The 19,908-nt window shown below is 41.4% G+C and overlaps 1 protein-coding gene across 2 annotated transcripts in view; it reads right to left on the bottom strand.

The window, feature by feature from the left end:
- Window positions 1-19,908, bottom strand: part of INTS4 (integrator complex subunit 4) — a 37,380-nt gene that overhangs the window by 5,285 nt on the left and 12,187 nt on the right. For both annotated transcript variants that reach the window (XM_074918434.1, XM_074918442.1), the window contains exons 11-19: window positions 17,325-17,530; window positions 14,597-14,739; window positions 13,447-13,562; window positions 11,352-11,485; window positions 10,409-10,566; window positions 7,386-7,479; window positions 5,187-5,267; window positions 2,779-2,909; window positions 1,767-1,826 (exon numbers count right to left, since the gene is read on the bottom strand). In XM_074918434.1, coding sequence (XP_074774535.1) covers window positions 1,767-1,826; window positions 2,779-2,909; window positions 5,187-5,267; window positions 7,386-7,479; window positions 10,409-10,566; window positions 11,352-11,485; window positions 13,447-13,562; window positions 14,597-14,739; window positions 17,325-17,530 — 1,123 coding nt within the window. The remainder of the gene's footprint in view (window positions 1-1,766; window positions 1,827-2,778; window positions 2,910-5,186; window positions 5,268-7,385; window positions 7,480-10,408; window positions 10,567-11,351; window positions 11,486-13,446; window positions 13,563-14,596; window positions 14,740-17,324; window positions 17,531-19,908) is intronic.

Below are 19,908 nucleotides of genomic sequence, written 5' to 3'. Positions count from 1 at the left end.
CACACACGGCCGGATGAAAGAGCCATTCCTGCTATAGTTGCCTTGCAGACTTCTGAAATTGGTACTTCTCAGGGCAGACATGCACATGCCTTAATTCTTTATGCTGTGCACTTTCATCCAGCCAGCTAAATAACTGACTCATTACAGGATCTAACATACCCACACACCCAATACACGAGCTGTCTGACCTTCTGCTACAGCAAGGTTTCCAGTACGGTTTTTCTCTAACAATATTTATGAGAGTATTACTTATTACATCTGAGGAGTTAATTTTTAACAGTAAACTACAATCAGTAGAGTGTTTTGTTTTGTTTTAAAAAAAAAAAAGCTAGTTCTAGAGGTCACAGAGAATAGAATCCATTCTACAGTTTGGGACAACAGTCTCGCACAAGAAGAGCATTTGATATTTTTTATTCTTTATACAGAAATAAAATTGGGCTCTACCCTACAACCCCGCATGCAGAAGATGGTTTGTTAGACTGAATCATTGGTGGCTTATCTGTTACTATCAGCAACATTCCTGTGGTGTTTAGCCAGACAGGTAGTAAATATTAGTGCAATTTGGTGACAAATAAAGCGCATCATTTCTGTAGGTGAGCAGCCACTTGAACAACGGGCTCTCCCCACTTATCAAATCTGGTGTTGTGCTGTATCTTCACCTGCAGCTGAGTCTATAAAGCCCGGACAGGAATACCAGACATGCCCCAAACAGCTCCAGCACCTAAAGTGACATTTTTTTCAGGATCCTGGTGGTGCTCTGCAGGAGCTCATAATCCATAAATGGAAACTTCAACCACTGGCTTGGCAAGGGTGGAGGAAAAATCACACTCTCCTCTGTGCATGCGAAGAGGAATGCAGGAATACACATCCTTGTGTTCCTCCGACTGCTGCTACACAGACAACAGATTTCAACTACTCTGTCATGGGATGCAGCTAAAACCTGGCAGGCTGAGGCTGCGTAACCTAGACACGGGGATTTTACATGTCTGACCTTACAGCTAACTGACAAGATCTACCATCATCCAGATTCCTTTTTGTGGAATTCATCACTGACTGTTGGAGTTACATTCCTGAGAATTCGTGATGATTTTTGCTGATCCTGAGACAGATACAAAGCAAACGAACAGTTCTGTTCAGTACCAAATGAGCTAAGCGTTAGGGAATGGGTAGATTTGGTTCCCTTTTCTCATCACTTAACCAGCCACAACTGCCAAGCATATCAACTACAAAAAAACATTAATTTAATCAGAACTAGAGATGGAATATGGCTCAGCCAACTCTGGATACCTACGTCTCTGGGCTAGCTATCCAATTCCCTTCTGAGTCAATGGAAAAAACCTGGGCATCTGATCTAATTTCAGACATCTAGATTAGGGTAAAATGAAAGAAGCACCTCTCCAGTGAGATGTGAGCTGAGCAAGTGCTTCGTAAGCAGTGATCTTACACAGCAAACATCAACACCTTGGTGAGATGACTCCCACCTTGAGCATATAGTTGGTTCACTCGCTCTCTCATTTACAATTTAGAAATCTGCGATAAAGAGAAATTCCCTTTTTTGTCATACTCCCAGGAAAGCTCTTCCATTGATCCCACATTTAGAAGGGAGTTTAATTCTTGCTTTATCACTCTCTCATGACAGCAGTCCTCGATGTAGGACAGCAACAGCGAAAGGGAGATGCAAAGAGATGAAAAACAAATGGAAAATTCCCTGATGACAGCGGTGGAGGAATTTTCTAACAAAGTGAAGAAGCAATGGAGTTTCTCACCTCTGAAAGGAATCCACTTCTTGCAGGAATTTTTCACACATCCCAAAAAGGGGTTCCACTCTGTAATGAAGATAACAATCCTTGGCTTAGTTTTAAAGAAGGAAAACTGGCTCTACGGCTATAAGCATTTAGGTGTTTTGGAATCCAGTTCAAGCTCCTAAAAGCTACAAGATCTTACAGTTTTGAGGCCAGAAAGGTGTTCCTCACAAGAGAAAAAATAAAAATTCATTGCCATCTCCCTCCTCACATCCATATCCTCCTCCCACAAAAATCATATGCATAAGGCACAAATTAAGTTCCCAAAGTCACTGTTAGAAAATAACTTTCAACCTACAAAACAAGGTTAAAAGGCAAATATATTACGAACCTCTATGCAAGACAGTACATTGATGGCAACAAACTCAAAAAAGTAATCAAATTAGGAAACTAACCACTCTGCTCTAATTCCACCAAATGGAGTTCCAATTCTACAACCATCCAAACCCACGTGTAACTTCACTGACCTCAGCAGCCAACATGACCCACACAGAGCACCTCGTGTTACCTAAGCCATGCACAAACGAGCATTTCGTGTCCCAGCCACACACACAACAGTTGCAGATCAGTCAGACAACTCTTTTCTGATGCTAAAAACTCAGCAACTAATACTTAATGGAGCAAACACGATTAGTGCATTCTTCGATACGTGACTTTTCCTCATGTTAGTAGGTTGCAATTATCAGCTCTTAAGACACACTTTACAATGTTTTTAACCTATTTATATGTTCATAGCTGGGGGAACTCAACCCCCTGAACATGTCTTCCTAATAATTTTGTCATCTAATTTAGTATTGTGCCACTCTACAGCTACACCAGAGGCTCTTCATGCTGAAGTAGTAGTTTAGCAAATGGCTACTGGCATGCTGTGATATTTTATGTGTCTAATTTATCCTTGCTGGGTTTTTTAAACAGAGCTTGAGGAAACTAAGCTTGCAGTTAGTTGACCCTGAGGTCCTTTTACTAGTTACCTTACCCTCTAGTGGTGCGTGCAGTCACTATAAGCTGTAATGCCTTTGCTTGCAGTCTCATGTGGTGAATAATGACCACTTGTCTACTTTCCACTCCACTGTACATGAACTCCATTTTATAAGTTTCTTCCAAGATCTGTCAGACAGACAGCACAAGGGTAAAAAAACATCAGACTCTGTTAAACTCTTGCACAAGCATGATCACAAGATTCTGGTACTTCTGCCTCACACCAAGGAATACATTAATCCATGAGACTCATTCTTCTGGTGAAATTCTTCACAGAGTAAAGCGGCACCTAACACTGAAAGGTTATGTTGGCTATACTGAAGAAACAATTAATGCAACTTGGCCTGAAATCAATCCCTCCCTTCACTGGCAGTCTGTTTCTTGACATTGCATTTTATATTTCTAGGGGCAGAGTGCTCCTGGACTCCCTCTGGTTACTCTGAAATACAAAATGTGAGCAGCACAACAGAGCAGCCCCAGTGGTCCTGCTCAGGTTTACATTTTTGGAGCTAGATTTGACAAGTTCTCTTGAAAACAACTTTACATTCAACAATGCTTCATGTACTGCAGCTGAAGATGGGAACTACCACAAGGTAAGTATCACTCTGGGTTATTTTAGATACACAGTTAAAAGTTTAGACAGCACATTGCAGTTTTACTCACTGTACTTTATCTGTTGAATAGATGGTCTTAAGTAGACAAGAGAAGTGCTTAAATTAACACAGTTGAGTTCGGTAGGACTGTATAGAAGCCAGGGACTTGCAAATTATTTAATAGGAAATATTCCCTCACCTCGCATTGACGGGAAGTGATCTACAGTCACAATCACAACAGATAAAACTTCCCAGGGGGTTCACATGCTGCTGAGAAGGGCACCCAAGACAGACAGTTCAATTAGAGAAGATTTAAAAAGCTGATAGGCTTTTGTTTCTACTCATCCCTGGGGACAGCTGTCAACAGCATAGAAGGTTTTGATGCACAGCAGTACCTGCCTCTTATTACATCTCAATTAACTGAAGACTCAAAATGTCAGCATAGTTTCCCAGCAGATCCATGAACTGGCTTTTACCCTAGATTTGTTTCTGGATTATTTAATAGCTTGCTTTCTCCTTTACCTTTTCTCAGCGCTTAGCTTCGGTTTTTCCAGGATCAGATGATTTACACATCAAAGAATCAGAATAACTCAGGTTGGGTGGGACCTGCAGAGGTCATCTAGCCTGGTCCCTGCTCAGAGCAGGTCTAATTAGATTCAGTTACTCAAGGCCACATCAAATCGTGAACAATTCCAAGGACAAAGATTCCCCCCCACCATTCTGGGCAACCTGTTACAGTATTTAACCACCCTTATGGTAAATTTTCTGTTTTATATGTAATCAGAATTTCTCATATTCCAATTTGTGTCCACTGCCTCTTGTCCAGAGCGGTCTGGCTCTCTCTCATCTACATCCTACAGTGGTAGACAGCAGTAAATCCACCCTGAAGCCTTCTCTCCTCCAGGCTGGACACGTGCAGTTCCCTCAACCTCTCCTTGCAAGGAACGTACTTCAGTCCCCAACCACCTTGGTGGCCTTCTGCTGAACTTGCTCCAGTTTGTCACACCTTCCTTCTACTGAGGAGCCCAAAACACAACACAGCCCTCAGACCTGAGAAGAGGGGAAGGACCACTTGCCCAGACCTGCTGGCTATGCTCTTGCTAAGACAGCCCAGGATGCAGTTGACCTTCTTTACTGCCTCACGTTCAACGTGTTGTCCACTGGGATCCCCATGTGGGACAGCAGAAGGTTCCCATCATCGCAATTCCCCAGCCTGTCCAGACCAGCCTGAAGAGCAGCCGTGGCCTCCAGCATATCAACTGGCACCTCAATTTGGAGAAGCCTTATCACCCACTTATTCAGCCAGAATCCTGCCCCAGTTTGGTGAAAAGGAAACAACGGGAGACTGCATCAAAGGCTTTGCTAAAGTCAAGAGACATGACACCCGCTGCCCTCCCCTTGTTCAGAGCACCAGTCCACTCATCATAGAGAGCAGTGATGTCAGTCAGGCATAATTTACCCTTGAGAAATGCATTTTGGCTGTTCCTAATCACCTTCACTTTATTTAGAAACGGCTTTTAAGAGGAGTTGGTCCACAACCTTTCCCAGTAATAAGGTGAGGACGAGCAGCCCAAAGTTTTCCAAATCTTCTTTCTTGTTCTGTAAGATGGGTGCAATATTTATCTTTTTACAGGCGTTATGAACCTCCTCCACTCACCACTCATCTTCAAAAGATGAGAGAAATTACTCCACTTCGGGGAACTAAGATTTACTTGGACAGACCACAGCAGTGGAAGTTCAGAGTGTATTATTGTTGCACGGCCACAGAAGGGCTCATATCTGAGGACTTGCCCCCATGCAGAGCCAACCTCACCTGTTTTGCAGCAGCAGACGCTAACGCGTTCTGTTTCAGGTACAGAGGAGCTGCCACGTTCCACAGCTTCTCCTGCAAGGCCTAGAGAAAAAAAAACATGAAATGATGATAAACACCCAGGTCAGTCTAAACATTGTAATGCTGTGCTAGATGGGCTCGGGAGCAGAGAAGATACCCTGTCTCTCAGCTGTACACCAACAGATTGGTTGAAAAAATGGGGCAAAGTTTTCTTTTGTGCTTTTAAATACAAAACGGGAAAGAAACCAAGGCCTCCAAAATATGTATTTTTCTATAAATACAGAGATACCTATACAACTATAAAATATGATAGAAGTTGAGAATAATATTAACACAGCTATGAATTAGAGACGGGCTGTTCCAAACTCTTCAGTACTTCTTAAGGGCAACTTTAAGCAGAACGAAGTCACTTACTAGAAATCAACAGCCCACTGCTTTATCACCTCCCACTGCTTTATCACCAAGATCAGGGCAATCAGAGATTGAAGGCAAAAGGTAGAAACATTAACAACTGTCCCCAGAAACACACCTATACAGTCCTATTTCTGAACTCTACTGTTGACAGTCTCTGCCCCACCAAAGATCCTGGAGTTGCTATGAATACTGAGTGTAGATCAGCTACTGATATTCATATTTACATAAAAAAAAACAAACAAACACCAAACAACTCAAACCACACGACCACACCCTAATTGCTTTTTGGTTTACATTTTAAAAAATTAAGAAAGTTTGACTGGATGATTTACATCACTGCCTCCTTTTGAAGCTGCCCATCCTTAGATACAGCTACACACAAAGCTGGCTGTAGCCAAAGCTCAAGAACATATAGACCGTATCCTTCACCTAGGTTGGCCCCAGAACCCCAGCTAATGACCCCTAAAATCACAGGTTATGTAGAGCCCTTAAAGGCCTGGAACCTTCTGAGCCTTAAGAGGCTGGGAAATGAAGATACTTTTTCCCCCCAGCAGCTTCTTTCTATCGGGTAAAGAAGCAATTATAAAGAAATCTGCTGAAAAGGGCTGCTCTGGCATTTGGGTTCTATCTGTCATATCAAATTCCTAATTGTATGATACAACGAGTTACTTTTAATTTCAGCCACATTACTGACTCTTCTGCATCAAGCTAAGAACAGCTGATGCAGCTTTTACCCCCTTCTTCCAAACAGACCCCTTCTCTTTGCCAGATACACAAACCATCTGGTTCCCTCCACTCAAACCCTGGAGAAGGGCAACAAAGCCACCTCCAAATGCTGGTCCTCCGCCCGGAGAGCACATTTCACTTTGGCAAAAGTTCTGGATTTAGCTAGGATTGTACTGAACTGTAACACTGCTCATCTAGAATGCCTTCTTTGGGTGATAAATGTATTCCAAGGATCTGAGGGCTGCCATGAGATATGCCAACTGGCAGCTATGCATTTAACAAAGAAACTGAAATCCCTTCTTGCTTTTACATAACAAAGCTTTTACTGAGTCCCTTCTGGAATCCTGTTTGTGGCTTGCTTTGGTTCTTGCTTTATGCGTAAGTCACATTCAAACACCTAAAGAATGCCAGGAGACTAACTTAAATACTCTGACAGCTTAGAGTTTGAGAAGTGAAGCAAAAAATGAGTTCCTGTTTACAGCAAGAAGCTGACTTTGAAAAGGGTTGCTGCCATGGTGTCAGAGTAACCACTTCATCTGCTAATACCAAACAAGTAGATCATTTCAGCACTGTAAAAAAGCACAACTGATATTTTGCCCAATCGAGTCTAAAGAATTTCTTTGGCATTGGCGTCAAAAAAGCTGCCTACAAACCACCATCTATAAAAATTCCACTTATAGCACCAGTCTAGCACAAAGCATTTTGGTGGCCATGAGCAAAGTTACTCTCGTAACACAAAAGGCTACAGAGTAGTTGCCTCCACTGTGGTTTGTGTCAGAAAATAAACTCAGCACTGGCAAAATGCACATGAACCAACATAAGCCCTACGTACAGCAGAGATCTGCGCTGGCATACGCATTGGCAAAGCTACTGCATAAATTATTTGCCACAGAAGGGAAGCAGGAATATCAGAAATCCGTGGAACCTGTGCTTCCATCATACATCATTTTCAGCACAAACATCAAAACATGAAAGTGCACCACTGTGAGGGACTGGGGGCATTTCTGAAGAACAGTCCAAAAACCACAGATGAAGTCAAACCTTGATGAGGAGCAGCTGACACTGAAGGTAAGTTGCAGTGAAATCTGCCATCCCTGCCAGTTCTGACTGCAGTTCTCCAAGCCTCTGAAGATCACTGAAGCATGTGGGAAAAAAAAAAAAAAAAAAAAAGAAAAAACCCAATGTTGAGACAGCAAGCAGGTTAATCTAAGTGCACTCAGAACAAAGCAACAGCAACGATGAAGCCAACTATTCCTGCACCTTGCTTTTTTTCTTCTCCTTAGAATAAGGACCAGAAGCAGTAGCAAAACATGCAGTACAAACCAGTTTGCACCTTGGGACTTGGCATCTCCTTTCTTCCTGGAGGCTGACACGAGCACAGCAGTGGAAGCAGTAAGTCTGTCAACCCACATTACTCTGCAGCCCTATGGGAACCATACAGCATAGCAGTTCCAGATTTAACTTAAAACACTCCAGACTTCTACAGCAGCTAACGACCCATTTGTGTTACACTGCTGGGAAATCTAACTATTCATGTTGGCTAGAAAAGGTTGTTTGGAACACGTCAGGCTCATGCAACCAAGCATATCTGAAATACAGCTGCCTTTTTACACCAAGCTGAAATCTGATGTACTGATATTTGCCCAACTAGCTGTTGTGTGTTGTCTGGTATTTCTTGTAAATCATACAGCAATAGAAGTAGCTTTTAACTTGATAGAAAAAAAAAAATGACAGTTAATGGAACCCAAAAAGGCTTCTTAAACATGTTTTAAAATCAAAAGTGTGTGTTAAGAAAACAAAGCTCATTTTTTGTTACAGAACTGAAAATAGGTTGGATGATGTGGATTCAACATATTTCTGTTCTTCTCTGCATTTTGCTTTGATCCAAAGCATACTAAAATGATCACTCTACTTCCATGTTTTTGTATTATTAATGCATTTTATAAAAAATAATACTGTATTATTAAAAATAATATTTTTTCTTCAGATGACCCTTTTGTTTATTTTATCTTTGCATTTATGACGCAACTCTGAAACTTCAGCTCTGCCAAGCCAGAAGGTTGCTGAGGGCTGACACCAAAAAAAAAAAAAAATCCATGAGATTATCTGTGTAATTTGCAGCCAAAAAAACCCTCTCCTAAACAGAGTGGCTGTGCCTTCCTTCAATGCAACAACAGGAGAGCCAGCCTGAGCCTTACATAGTGACTCCTTTTCATCTTCTCCCAGAGAGCAGAGAGAAAAGGAGACTCCCGGGCGCTTAATCCCCATGTTGTATTTAATGCATCACAACACACCAACGGGGAACAGGATGTCATCTCTCAGCTAACAGCTCGGCAGATACTCCATTTTCCAGTCTTCTACTGTTCCCAGTTCCCCCAATCCTATTCCCTCACAAATCTTAAACAGATTTCAACATCCCTGCAAGACAAAAAAAATTCCTGCTGTATAGATGGAGAAACTAAACCACAAAGACCAGTTTGTTAAAAAAGCCTGTCTTACAATTTCAGCTACAGAGCCTGGGGGAGAGCATCAAGTCTTGAGTGTGGTTAGGAATGCAAGCCCCAAGTAGACACCAGCTCCACGAGGTCTGTACTACTTCCCCCGATGACAACAATGATAAAGGAGGAGGGAGTTATGTCCCACCACAGAATCCACTGCTGTGAGCCTCTTCTATCCCTTTCCTCTCAGCAAGCAAATTGTTGGTGCAGGAAACTCTCACCCTCTGCAAAATAACCTTTAACATTTTTTTTTTTTTCTTTTCATCTTAAATCCTCCCTTTTCTTAAGGGTGGAAAACTGCAGCTGGTTCGGTACAGTTCCTGGGTGGTGATCCCAGCAGGAAAAAAAGCCAAGCCAATAATTTCTAACAACTCCAAAGCATTACTGTCCTTTACTGCATAGAAGTTACGCATGCAGCCACCTCCAACACGACTTCTACACTCAAAATCAAAAACATCCAGGGCCTGCGAGGTTTCCAGACCTTTATCATGCCTACAAGATTCTGGATGCTCTGCCAAGAGATTACCTGCTTCAAGCATTTAGTGCATTGAATGCTTTGAGACTCTGTTTAGTAGCTTTAAAACAGCTGAAGACAAACCATATAGTTTTCACAGTGGGTTTTCAGTGAGGAGCACACTGTTTATTCACCACTGCAGGTGGGCATGAAAGTGATTTAACAGCTACACATACAGAAAAGGCAGCTAATTTGCAGGGAAAGAAAAGAATAATGCTTTTTGGAATTCCATATTCCAAAGAAAGCATTTTAGATTGTTTTTCCAACTCTCAAAAATAAGGCTGTTTTCCTCTTCCCAATCAGAGGAATCAGACAAACACTTTTTGGGTGTTTCATTTGAGTAAATCAGTCTAGGGATGAAACGGAAGACACAGCACAAAACCCACATTCAGAAGCCATCCTGTACACCCTTAACTATACAACAGCAGACAGCAACACACAATAATATTGTCAATTCCAGGAAAATCTCTCTAATTTTCAAACTGATGAAGAATGCCAAAGTCCTTTAGAAGTGGGACTGGTGATAAGAAGCCAACAAAGCACCACAAGCAGGTCCTCTCCTGCTGAATGAAAGGCCACACGACCTGGAAATGAGAAAAGCAAAGGGGAAAACCTCTCTCTTCCCACAAAAACAAACCAAAAAAAACCCCCTGCACATGTACATTAAAAATAGTATGATCAAAATGAGGGACTCATACAGGGACAGAGAAGTAAGAATGACACACAAGGCTGTCATCTATTAAAAACTGAAAGTGTATTTTACCATAAGTGAACAGTCCAAGAACACCCTTACCTGACTCTTACCACGCTCTGAAAAGATGCTCCCCCCAAAAACACACACTGATTATTCAGTGGGGCAAAACCACAGCTGAGACCATCAGTTTTCCTTCAAACAGGCCGCAAATACCTTTTTATCACAAGGCTCTCCAGAATTCTCAGGCTAAGTGCCTGATGGCAAAGTACAACACGATTTTCAGCAGCAAAGCACCTGCTGCAGAGAAATTGGGAATCCTCACGGATCTCCCCGTGAAGAGGTCAGCGTGCAGCCTTACCGGATGGTAAATTCCAGCAGCTCCTGTATGCCCTGCGGGTCGAGGTGCTGAAGGTTGTAAACCCTCTCCAGGCTCTGATGCAAGAACTGCTGGGAAGGATCTTCGTGCGGTGTAATACTGGGAGAGACAGGGGAGGACACCAGCTTTCTACCTGGCAACTAAGCAAGAAGAAACACATGCATACAAAGTCTGACACAAGTAACAACACTGAAAAATGCTGCTGCGTTATTTAACAACTACCAGTTGAGAGCTCTGATTTATTTCTCAAATTCAACATTTCTATCAAGGATTTCAAGTCTGTATCTTTTATCTTTGTTAGTTAACACCCTCCATTTTATAATCCACTTGCAGCTAGAGATCTTCAGGTTAAACTTCAGCATCCCTTTGAGGGAAACATCTTCCTCATCTATTAACTATGACACTGTGAAGTCAAGGGAAGCCCAGGACCACACAAGACACAATTCATTTTATGAGCTGTAATAAGACTTACAACCAACTTGAGTCCCACCCAGACTTCCATGCAGGAAAAACATGCTTCAAAGCAGCAGGGAACACATCTCATCCATGAGTAAACCGATTAGGTAGGAGGCAAGTCAAATGTTGGAAGATCTACAAAGGCTAAGCTCCCCTTCCCCACGCAGTCAGAGCTACAGAAAGCTCCCAGGAATCCTGCCCTCCCAGTATTCTTTCCTTAGCAGCAAACCATGTGCTAGTCTCACTTGAGAGCAGTAATGTTGTTATTCTCCCCAAAATATTACAAAATCCATACTGCAACAATTTAATATTTGGCTCTCCTTACTCAATGTACATTTCAGTATCTATTCACTTGGTGCTTGGGAGAAAAAGCTTTTACAATTGAAGTGTTCCACATTGACAGACATGGAAGAGACCAGCAATATTCATAACAGAGTGGTGAAGTGCAAACCAAACTCATTCAACTTACTCTTAATGGAGGAACCAGATGAGAGAGACTGTCCCGAAGATAGGCATAATGTCTAAATGTATGATCAGAGAACAGGGCAGGCATTGTTGGGCAACTTTTAGCAGCATTAAAAATCAGAACCAGCACAGCAATGTCTATTGAAATGAATTGTTAAAGAAAAATAAACAACAGCAAGAAGAGCTCCTTGGGGATGGCAAGTTAAAACAACAGTTCCTCAACCCTTTCTTTGCTGGAGATTTTTTACAAAGTTCTTTACAGTTGGAGAATGCTGAGCAAAACCCAGAGGCAGCTGTCTGAGCAGCTGAAAACCAAGCACAAAGCACAAACATGACAGGATGGGCCATACTGGAGGAAGGATGTTACTGCCAACGTGGGATGGCTCAGGGGTGACACAAAGGAGAGGAGACAGGGATTACAAATGCAGAACATGCTCCTTAGGTGGAGTTTTACTCTTCCTCAAAGCTTACACTGCGCTTACCAGTTTGGTTCCCAAACACCACCTAAAATTAAACATTTACCCCCAACTCTTTTAAAACTGTTGTGTTTCCCTTGATGCCCCGAGTAACATCCCTCTTATACAGACTTAAAACAAACTAAAGAATCAAACAGAGGAAGATAATTCTGGAATGGAAAAATCATTTTCACAGTCCGAGAGCCAGAGAGATTCGGAGGGCAGCTAAAGGCTTCAATCAGCCCAATGGCTGGGGCACTCACCTGCAACAGGGTCACCTCAAGCATAAGATCTCTAACAGGAGAGTGTAAAAGGATCCCAGTGCAAAGCTTATTATTCTCTGGGCTCTCGCTTGCACAGGGAAGAAGTGGGTTCAGCTACGGAAGGGACTGAACACACATCTCTCACCTCCTGAAAAATCTTCTGCATCCATGGGCTACCAAGCCTCCACTTAAACCAATTTCTTCTCTTTGCCCAGAATTCTTTCCAAATTTTCAGCTGAAGCTATTCAACTAATCTGTTTCAAATTTGCTAAGTGCTTTGAATCAGACAGAACCATGCCTTTAATTAACAGTTTACACTGGAAACATACCATTCAGGTCGTCTACCTCGGCTCTCAGGCCTGTCTTTCTCAGACTTTCTCTCCATAAAATTTGGTGATAAGTTACCTCCAGAACATTCTCTCAAATAATATTAATTGGTTGAGAGCAGGAAGGTGCACTGAGCTTTCTCTGCCCTACAATGTTCCTTCAGTTCTCAATTCATAGGACAAATTTATTCAAATTATTACTCAGCCGATTAGGGATTAACTTTTCTCTCTGCCCAATTCTAGCCCTTTTCAATTCTTACAAGGTATTTATTTAATCTGTATAGAAGTTCTAGCTGATGACATGACTGGTGAGAGAAACAAGGAGTAGCTTCACAGAGGAAGAGAGCTGTTTCAGTCTAACATCTCACAGCATGCATCAGAAACAACATTACATTCTGCAATCACGCAGAAGGGACGCAAGGAGAACGAACAATGGAAAAACGGTATTTCACATTTCCAAGGCATCTCCTATTGTTAAGGATAATGGTATAACAATAACAGTTTGTATTCTAAAGCACCAGAAGTGCTAACATTAATACAAGGATTTCTGATTTTGAATTATTTCAAAGAGATACTAAATTTATAGCATTATGGGGATTCAGTCACTGCTGCAGTAAGAGATGGTCCTGTTCTACACACTGCACAACAGTAAGGGTAGGAGATGTTTTACCTAAAAAGAAAACAGACAAGGAAAACCACCCTTCTTATATAAAAGCTAAAGCCTCTTCAAAATTAGTGCAAACTAGACGAACGTTTTCACATAAAAGGGCTCATCAGGGGCTCATCTGCAAAGCCTAAACCTTTACAAATTGCTTGATTATTCATCACAGTATAAAATAAGGCCAATTATACCACACTGGTATTTATGAAGATGGTTCCAGGTAACAGTTATTCCATCACTTGCTGAGTAATAAAACTAAGTGGCAAAGGGATTCAGAAATAGCTACAGGATTGTCTGCTACAGTTTGAAACAGTTTTAAAAATGTGAGCATCAGGAAAATATCAATAAAATCTATCACAGTCAAAATAATCAACTGGCTTCATGAAAAAGATACAGGCTGGGTCATCCATGTCTGGTTCTGGGGTGTCAAAGAACGGATGGGTGCTCAGCAGCTCTGGGACTAATGGAAGCACCAAAGTGGGATGCCTGCTTCCCAAGAACTTCAAGCATCTGGAAATATTGAAATATTTCTTAGTAAACATGTACATTGAGAAATAAAACATTTTAAAGCATTATTACTTTAGGTTGCAGCAGTACTTGGAGTGCTGGTCAGCATCAAAATCCTGCATTCTCTTCATGGCTGAGTACTTGAGTTAATATTTGATAGAATCCAAGAAAACTGAGAGGACGGCTTGAAAAAGACAGCAGTAATAAAATTCTTTTATTTAAACTGTCCCAAGAAATACGTAATACCTGGAGCTATACAACCCAAGAAAAGCTTTCATACTGAATGCTAACAATGGAGTGTGATTTTTTTTCTTCAGAAATAAAGGAGTGAGGAGGTAAAAACCCAACCAAATAACAAAACCCAAAAACCCCAAACTCCAAAAACAATGTCAAGAGTACACTGGAAGACAAAGCAGACTAAAATAAGTGTTTCCAATAATACCCAAGAATTCCATCTCAAACCATGCATGCTGGAGCATCACTTCCTTTGTTGCTTCCATTAAAGAACAAAAAAAAAACCAACAAAAAACAACCCACACAAACGTTCCATTATTTTTGCTCAGACAGAAAAAGTGCCTCCAACAGCACAATGCCATCTAGCCAATCCACTTGTCATGACTAATATAATCAACCGTTGGTAAATATTACTATTTAATGCAGTGTCAAGTAACCACAAAACAATTGTTGCATAGAAGAGATGAGGTTGTAAACTGAAGGTGGAATTCATCTTTTCTGGGAATACTTTGAGTGCTTGTAATAGAAAGCTACTTCCAGGAGTGGTCATCAGTTCTCGATTCCCACTACGAGCACTGACAAGCAAGAACATCACAGAGTTTCTATATCAATCTTCAGTATGTACAATGCTTAGTACAGCCACTATTCCAAATATTTACAAAACGACAGGATTGTATACCTGTCATACAATATTATACAATATATTATACAATACACTTGTTAGCTCAATATTTGCCTAATGCCCCAGGTACTAAAAAGAATAGGAAAACAAGCAGACACACAAGGACAGTGCACACACTCACTTCCATATGGATTCTCTGTCTGTGGGATACTTAGTTAGGTTTTTCAGCAGCTCCACCAGTGCAAGATGGATTCCTTCTTTAGTTGAGACATTGGTGCAACACAACAGTTCATGAAGCGCTTCCCGAATGTCCCTTGAAGAATCCTAAAAAAGACCAAACAACCCAAAACCCAAACAATCCAGGCATCTTTGAGTGCTGAAGAAGAAGATGTGCCTGCATACACATTTACTTTAAAGGTAAGTTTTTGCTCCTTGGCTGAATTAGTACTAGAGGCATCTGAAAAACAGCACACGTTTCTAGTTATCATAGCTGAGCACAGATGAAGTGACAGAGCAGGCAACTGCTGCAGAATCTCCTGCTGCTCTCATCCACCCATGGGCTTCATTTACCGGAATGAATGGGAACTGCTTCACCACCAACCTTCTCAAACGGAGCAAGAATCGCTGTTTGGTTTCGGTGATGTTGCACCCTTAGGTATAGGAAGTAACAGAAAAGGAAGGCGCTGGGTAACTCAGCAAAACAACCACCAAAGATTGTTTTATCGACTTCAGAGAAGCCTTTTATCATTCAACATGTGAAGCTCAATTCCACAAGCCTTTAACCCAGTCACCAGCCTCCAGGTTTGTGCAAGTGTTGAGGACATGTCAATGGCTGGACAGACTAGACTAACAGTGATCATCTGTAGGATAAAGACACTTGACCTAACTACTGGTTTATAGATGGACAATTAAAAAAAAACCCACACAAGTTCAGTCAGGAACTTTGTTATGATCATGTGGGATCCCCAATGTACTGCTTTTAAAGTCTCACTGCACCCATTTTATTTTTTAGACCAGGGTGACGCTGTACAGAGGAGCTTGTACAATCTCCAAGCAACATTTTTAGAAGTGCTGTGGCTAAACTCCAGCTTAATTAATGACATTCCTTCTGCCAAAAACCATCTTGCCATTCCTTATCAATGTACTATACTTCCTTGCTATCAGCACTTGTGTGGCACTGCTGGATAGAATGTGAAATTTGACAGGAGACGAAAACTGGGTGCGTTTCAGTGGTGGATTTTTTTTTTTAAATTCTAATTTGCTAAGTATCAACAGCTCATTCATCACTGTCTTACACAAAAGAAGAAAGAGCAGTCCTCTTGTAAAGGCTCTTAAATGACAGCCAACACATACACAAATGGTCAAAGGAGGAAAGCACAGCAGGGCTGCTCAGCCATTCCTTAATTTGGTGCTGGAAGGCAGACTATGACCGAGAGAAAACGTACTCTAAGGACTGGAATGAAATGCCCATGGACATAAAATACTCCAGGTGAGTCATATGGAACGCTGGAAGTACAGAGAGAAGCAAAGCACAAGACTACGAAGGGACAGAGAGGAGCACAACTCAATGGAAGCTGAGATCGAGGGACAACAGGGAAAGCATAATCCAAAGCCTGGTCAGAAAAGCAAGGAATAGCTGGTAGAGTTATTCAGATAAAGTCAAAGTGGTGGGGTGAAAACAGAAGTTACCTCCACACCCAACTGTTCCATATTTACACTCTTGGAACAAATTTAGGCACCAAAGTTAATGCGATTTTCCCATATCCTTTATTTTGGTACCGGAAGATGGATTTTACAGAAAGTAAGCAATCACCTTTCAGAATCAACCCCATCAAAATGTTATTAATTCTCACACTTTAGCTATCCTAATACCTAATAATTATGATAATATAAGCCATAATACATGTATGATTTATCATACATGATAAGTCAGCATAGAAGTGTAAGAGAGAGCCCCAGTCTAACCCAGATGCTTTTATACCTTGATGCACAGGTGTCCAACTTGAACAAATGTAAATCAACTACATCAAAATGTGAGGCACCTAAAACTCATTGCTGCACTTGGAAATTTAGTTCACATTCCACAGGATTTGTCACAAACTGATAAAACAGGCTGGTTAGTTTGCTTCTTCCTGGGGCACAACTGAAAGAAGTCACTGTTGCCCTGGGTTAAGAAAACAGCAGGTGAAAAGACAGAAATAGCAAATTTGTAGCTCCACCTGAGGCTGGGAGATGACCCAAAAGAAGGAGAAACCTGCCTACCACATGCAGCAGCATCAAAAACCCCATGTCTCAAGGGCTATAACTCAGCAAATGAATCAGGTCTGAGAGGAAGCAGTTTGGGACAGCGCTGTTCACACAGGCAAAATCTCCTCCCCTTCCTGGATCAAAGCCATCAACCAGGACCAGCAGCTGATTCATCCCAGCCCCCGGATCCTGGCTGAGCACTGACTGCTTGGGAAAGGCCAAATCTAGGAGAGCTTGCTAACAAACCCTCTCAACAGTCAGAAGAGAGCACTCAGGCCCGTATCCTGGCTCTGCTTGGTGAGTGAAGGTGTAGCCAAAGCAGCTGAACAAAGGAAACAGAAAGAAAATGAAGTTGTATTCAACATGAAGGGGTGCAGAGTGCTGGACCACAAAACAAGACAGAAGGAAACACACATGAAGCAACAGTACAGTGATCAAGGGAAGAGTTTTTACCTGGAATTAATCTATTTTGAAAGCATTCTTTTGTCCTGGAGATCACAAGCTACTAGACCTTAAGAGTCTTTAGGGGTGTTCAAAAAAGAGCAAGAAAACCAACAACAAGAGGTGGACAGTTTCATCTCAGAGGAGGGGGCTGATTGGATAATTAAGTACCCCAAAGAAAGCAGGAATGCAATTTTTTTCCCTCCTCAAGAATTTCTTACCTCCAAGACAGCTAACACAGTATCCAGTTGGTCTTCCCGCAGCGTGATATTGTTGGAAATTTTTCTCATTGTGTGTATCGACTGCAATCTCACCTCCTCAATTTCATCATTAAACATATCAACCAAAAAATCCAGGCACTTCTCCGCAAAAGAAGGCGAAGACTGAGCCAACATACAGAGGGCTTCGACCGCAGCGATCCGAACCTCTATTAAAAGAGAGGGAGGGAATTAATTGTTAGTGCTGTTTAAAAGGATGTACCAGCCAACGCCAGGCTTCATGTTATCCAAGCACTGGGCTAAGGACAGGAGATGCTAAAGAAACCCTGAGGAGATGGAGATTAAGCAGGGACCCATGCCATTAGGGACCTTTTCACAGGCAAGTCTTCAAATCAAAAGCTTCACCTCTAAGACGGTGCGTTCTGCTGGCGTAAGCACCTGCAGAGGGACTTCAGGTGAAAAATAGGTCTCCTATCCAACAATAAATATTACGTATTTCATCGTGCATTTTGCAAGCGTAGCTATAACCCTGGTATCTTAAGCAAACTAATTTAGATAATTAAACTCTGCTTGTTTTACTCTTCCTGACATTTTAATTGCTCGGAGCACTCGCTGCTTTTTTAGCTTGCTATGTAGCACTTCATGAATTGCTGAAAAGCCCTTGAGTATCAGCATTTTGGCAGTAAACAGAACGGAACTCCTCTGCTTCACGACTTTGGATTCCTCAAAAGAAAGGAAAAACGTACCACCTAATTATTAATATGCCTCAGAATTTAAGCAAAAATGCATCAAAAGTTGTCCAAGAGTGTATTCGTACTGTAAAACATCACAAGAATTTGAAGAATACCCAAACAGAACAAGCTTAAGTGGAGATGAGATTCTCCTCCCTGCAGCCATCCTCGCTAGCTTCCATAACATTTATGTGCCGCGATCATAAAAATAAGAATTTGATGTCTTGCAAACATTATTGTTTTAAACATACTTTTACTTTTCATTCAAATTAGTTCATCTTGAAAACATTTACTTAAACTCGTGTGTAGCTTTCAGACCTATTGTTCTTAAAGAACATATTTGATTCCTGATGATTCTGATTAAGTAGAAAAATGCAAACACAGCGAGACTCCTGCTTATTCAGTAATGAAGCTTTTGTCACAACCACAAGTCTCTGTGGTCATTAAGACCAAGGTATTACAGAAGAAAAACATTTTGCCAATATTGCTTTCAGAAGCTGACACACTAATTTAGATTTAAGTTACAACATGGAATTCAAGAAATGAAGCAGTGTTGCAAGTAAGGGAGCTCAGCAGCGTTTAAAAAAGCTGCAGTGGAGGGAGAGTTCTACATTATTTAAAGATCTGTGTATATTCCACATCTTTCCATTTTATTAACACTCCCCAGTAGCACAATACTGCCACAAAACCTATGGCACAAGAAACTGGAGAATGTGTTTCACAGGTCGATGGACTGAACCAGAGAAAACTTTTTCACTGTCAGTCAGAAAAACACAAAGTTGCATTTTCAAGCTTTGGGGAGAGTGCATTTTCAAGCACTTAGGAAAGTGTGCTTTGCAGAAGTCATGGAACAATAAACCAACTTTTATAATATAATCTACAGTAATATTTTTGTTATATGGTTTTGTACTCTCTAATTTAGCCTTGTCCTTCCTGTAACATTCAAAGCAAATTCCGGAATAACATTCAGAGCTCGGCATTTTCACAGTTCTATGTAAATACCAACTGCTCTCAATAGCCTTAAGAAATATAAATCTTCACCCACGGGGAAGTTGGGCTGGGAAGGGTAGCACACAGACTTTCCTGAGGCCGTCAGCATGGTCAATGCTACAGCCAAACCTTGGAGCTCAAGAACGTCTGTGTTTCAGTTTGACACTCATAATTCACCCTCTTTAAAAGAACAGATCAGATATAATCTGTTGGAAAAAGACTATGGCCTTCGAGTCCATCACGGGAAGACCACAAGAGACTGATACAATAGCGCTGTGGAACAGGTAAATGTGACCTCAGAACACAGATATTTGCATTAAGAAAAAGAATTATCAAGAACGTTGCTAAAGACGTAAGCAAGACCTCAACTGAAATTTAAGTACCTGAAAAGACACTTTCAGTATCTTTTCAGATCCAGTCACCAATTTTCAATAATGCACTCTAGCCGGTCAAGATGAAAGCTTTAGAGCAGCAGAGACTAAAAGGAGCCTAGCCCGTTTGATTCATTAGGGAAGCCAGTCCCCGAAAAAAGCAACAACTATTTAAATCTGAAACCTACCACTGGCTAAGAACAAATGAGTATAAATTGGCTGTGGATAAAATCGGGTTGGAAACGAGAAGAAAACTTCTGTTTGTTGGAGCTGGTGGCTTCTGAAATATTTAAGCAAAATGTGTGGGTTCATCTCCACGAGTTCTAACCTTTGTTAGGATGGAAGCTGCTATGTTCACAAAAAAAAATGATTAATGGACTCCATGGACACACAGATTCCTTGTAGTGCTAGGTTTAAACTAGTTCTATAAATTTCAATTTTCCTTCCTGCAGAGAAAACACCAGTTTCAAACAGCAGCAACTAATGTCGCCAATT

The sequence above is a fragment of the Athene noctua genome, chromosome 1 (genome assembly GCF_965140245.1).
Source record: "Athene noctua chromosome 1, bAthNoc1.hap1.1, whole genome shotgun sequence".
Taxonomy (NCBI): Eukaryota; Metazoa; Chordata; class Aves; order Strigiformes; family Strigidae; genus Athene; species Athene noctua.
Note: the sequence above shows the minus strand (reverse complement) of the source record. Positions and strands in the feature narration are given on the sequence as shown.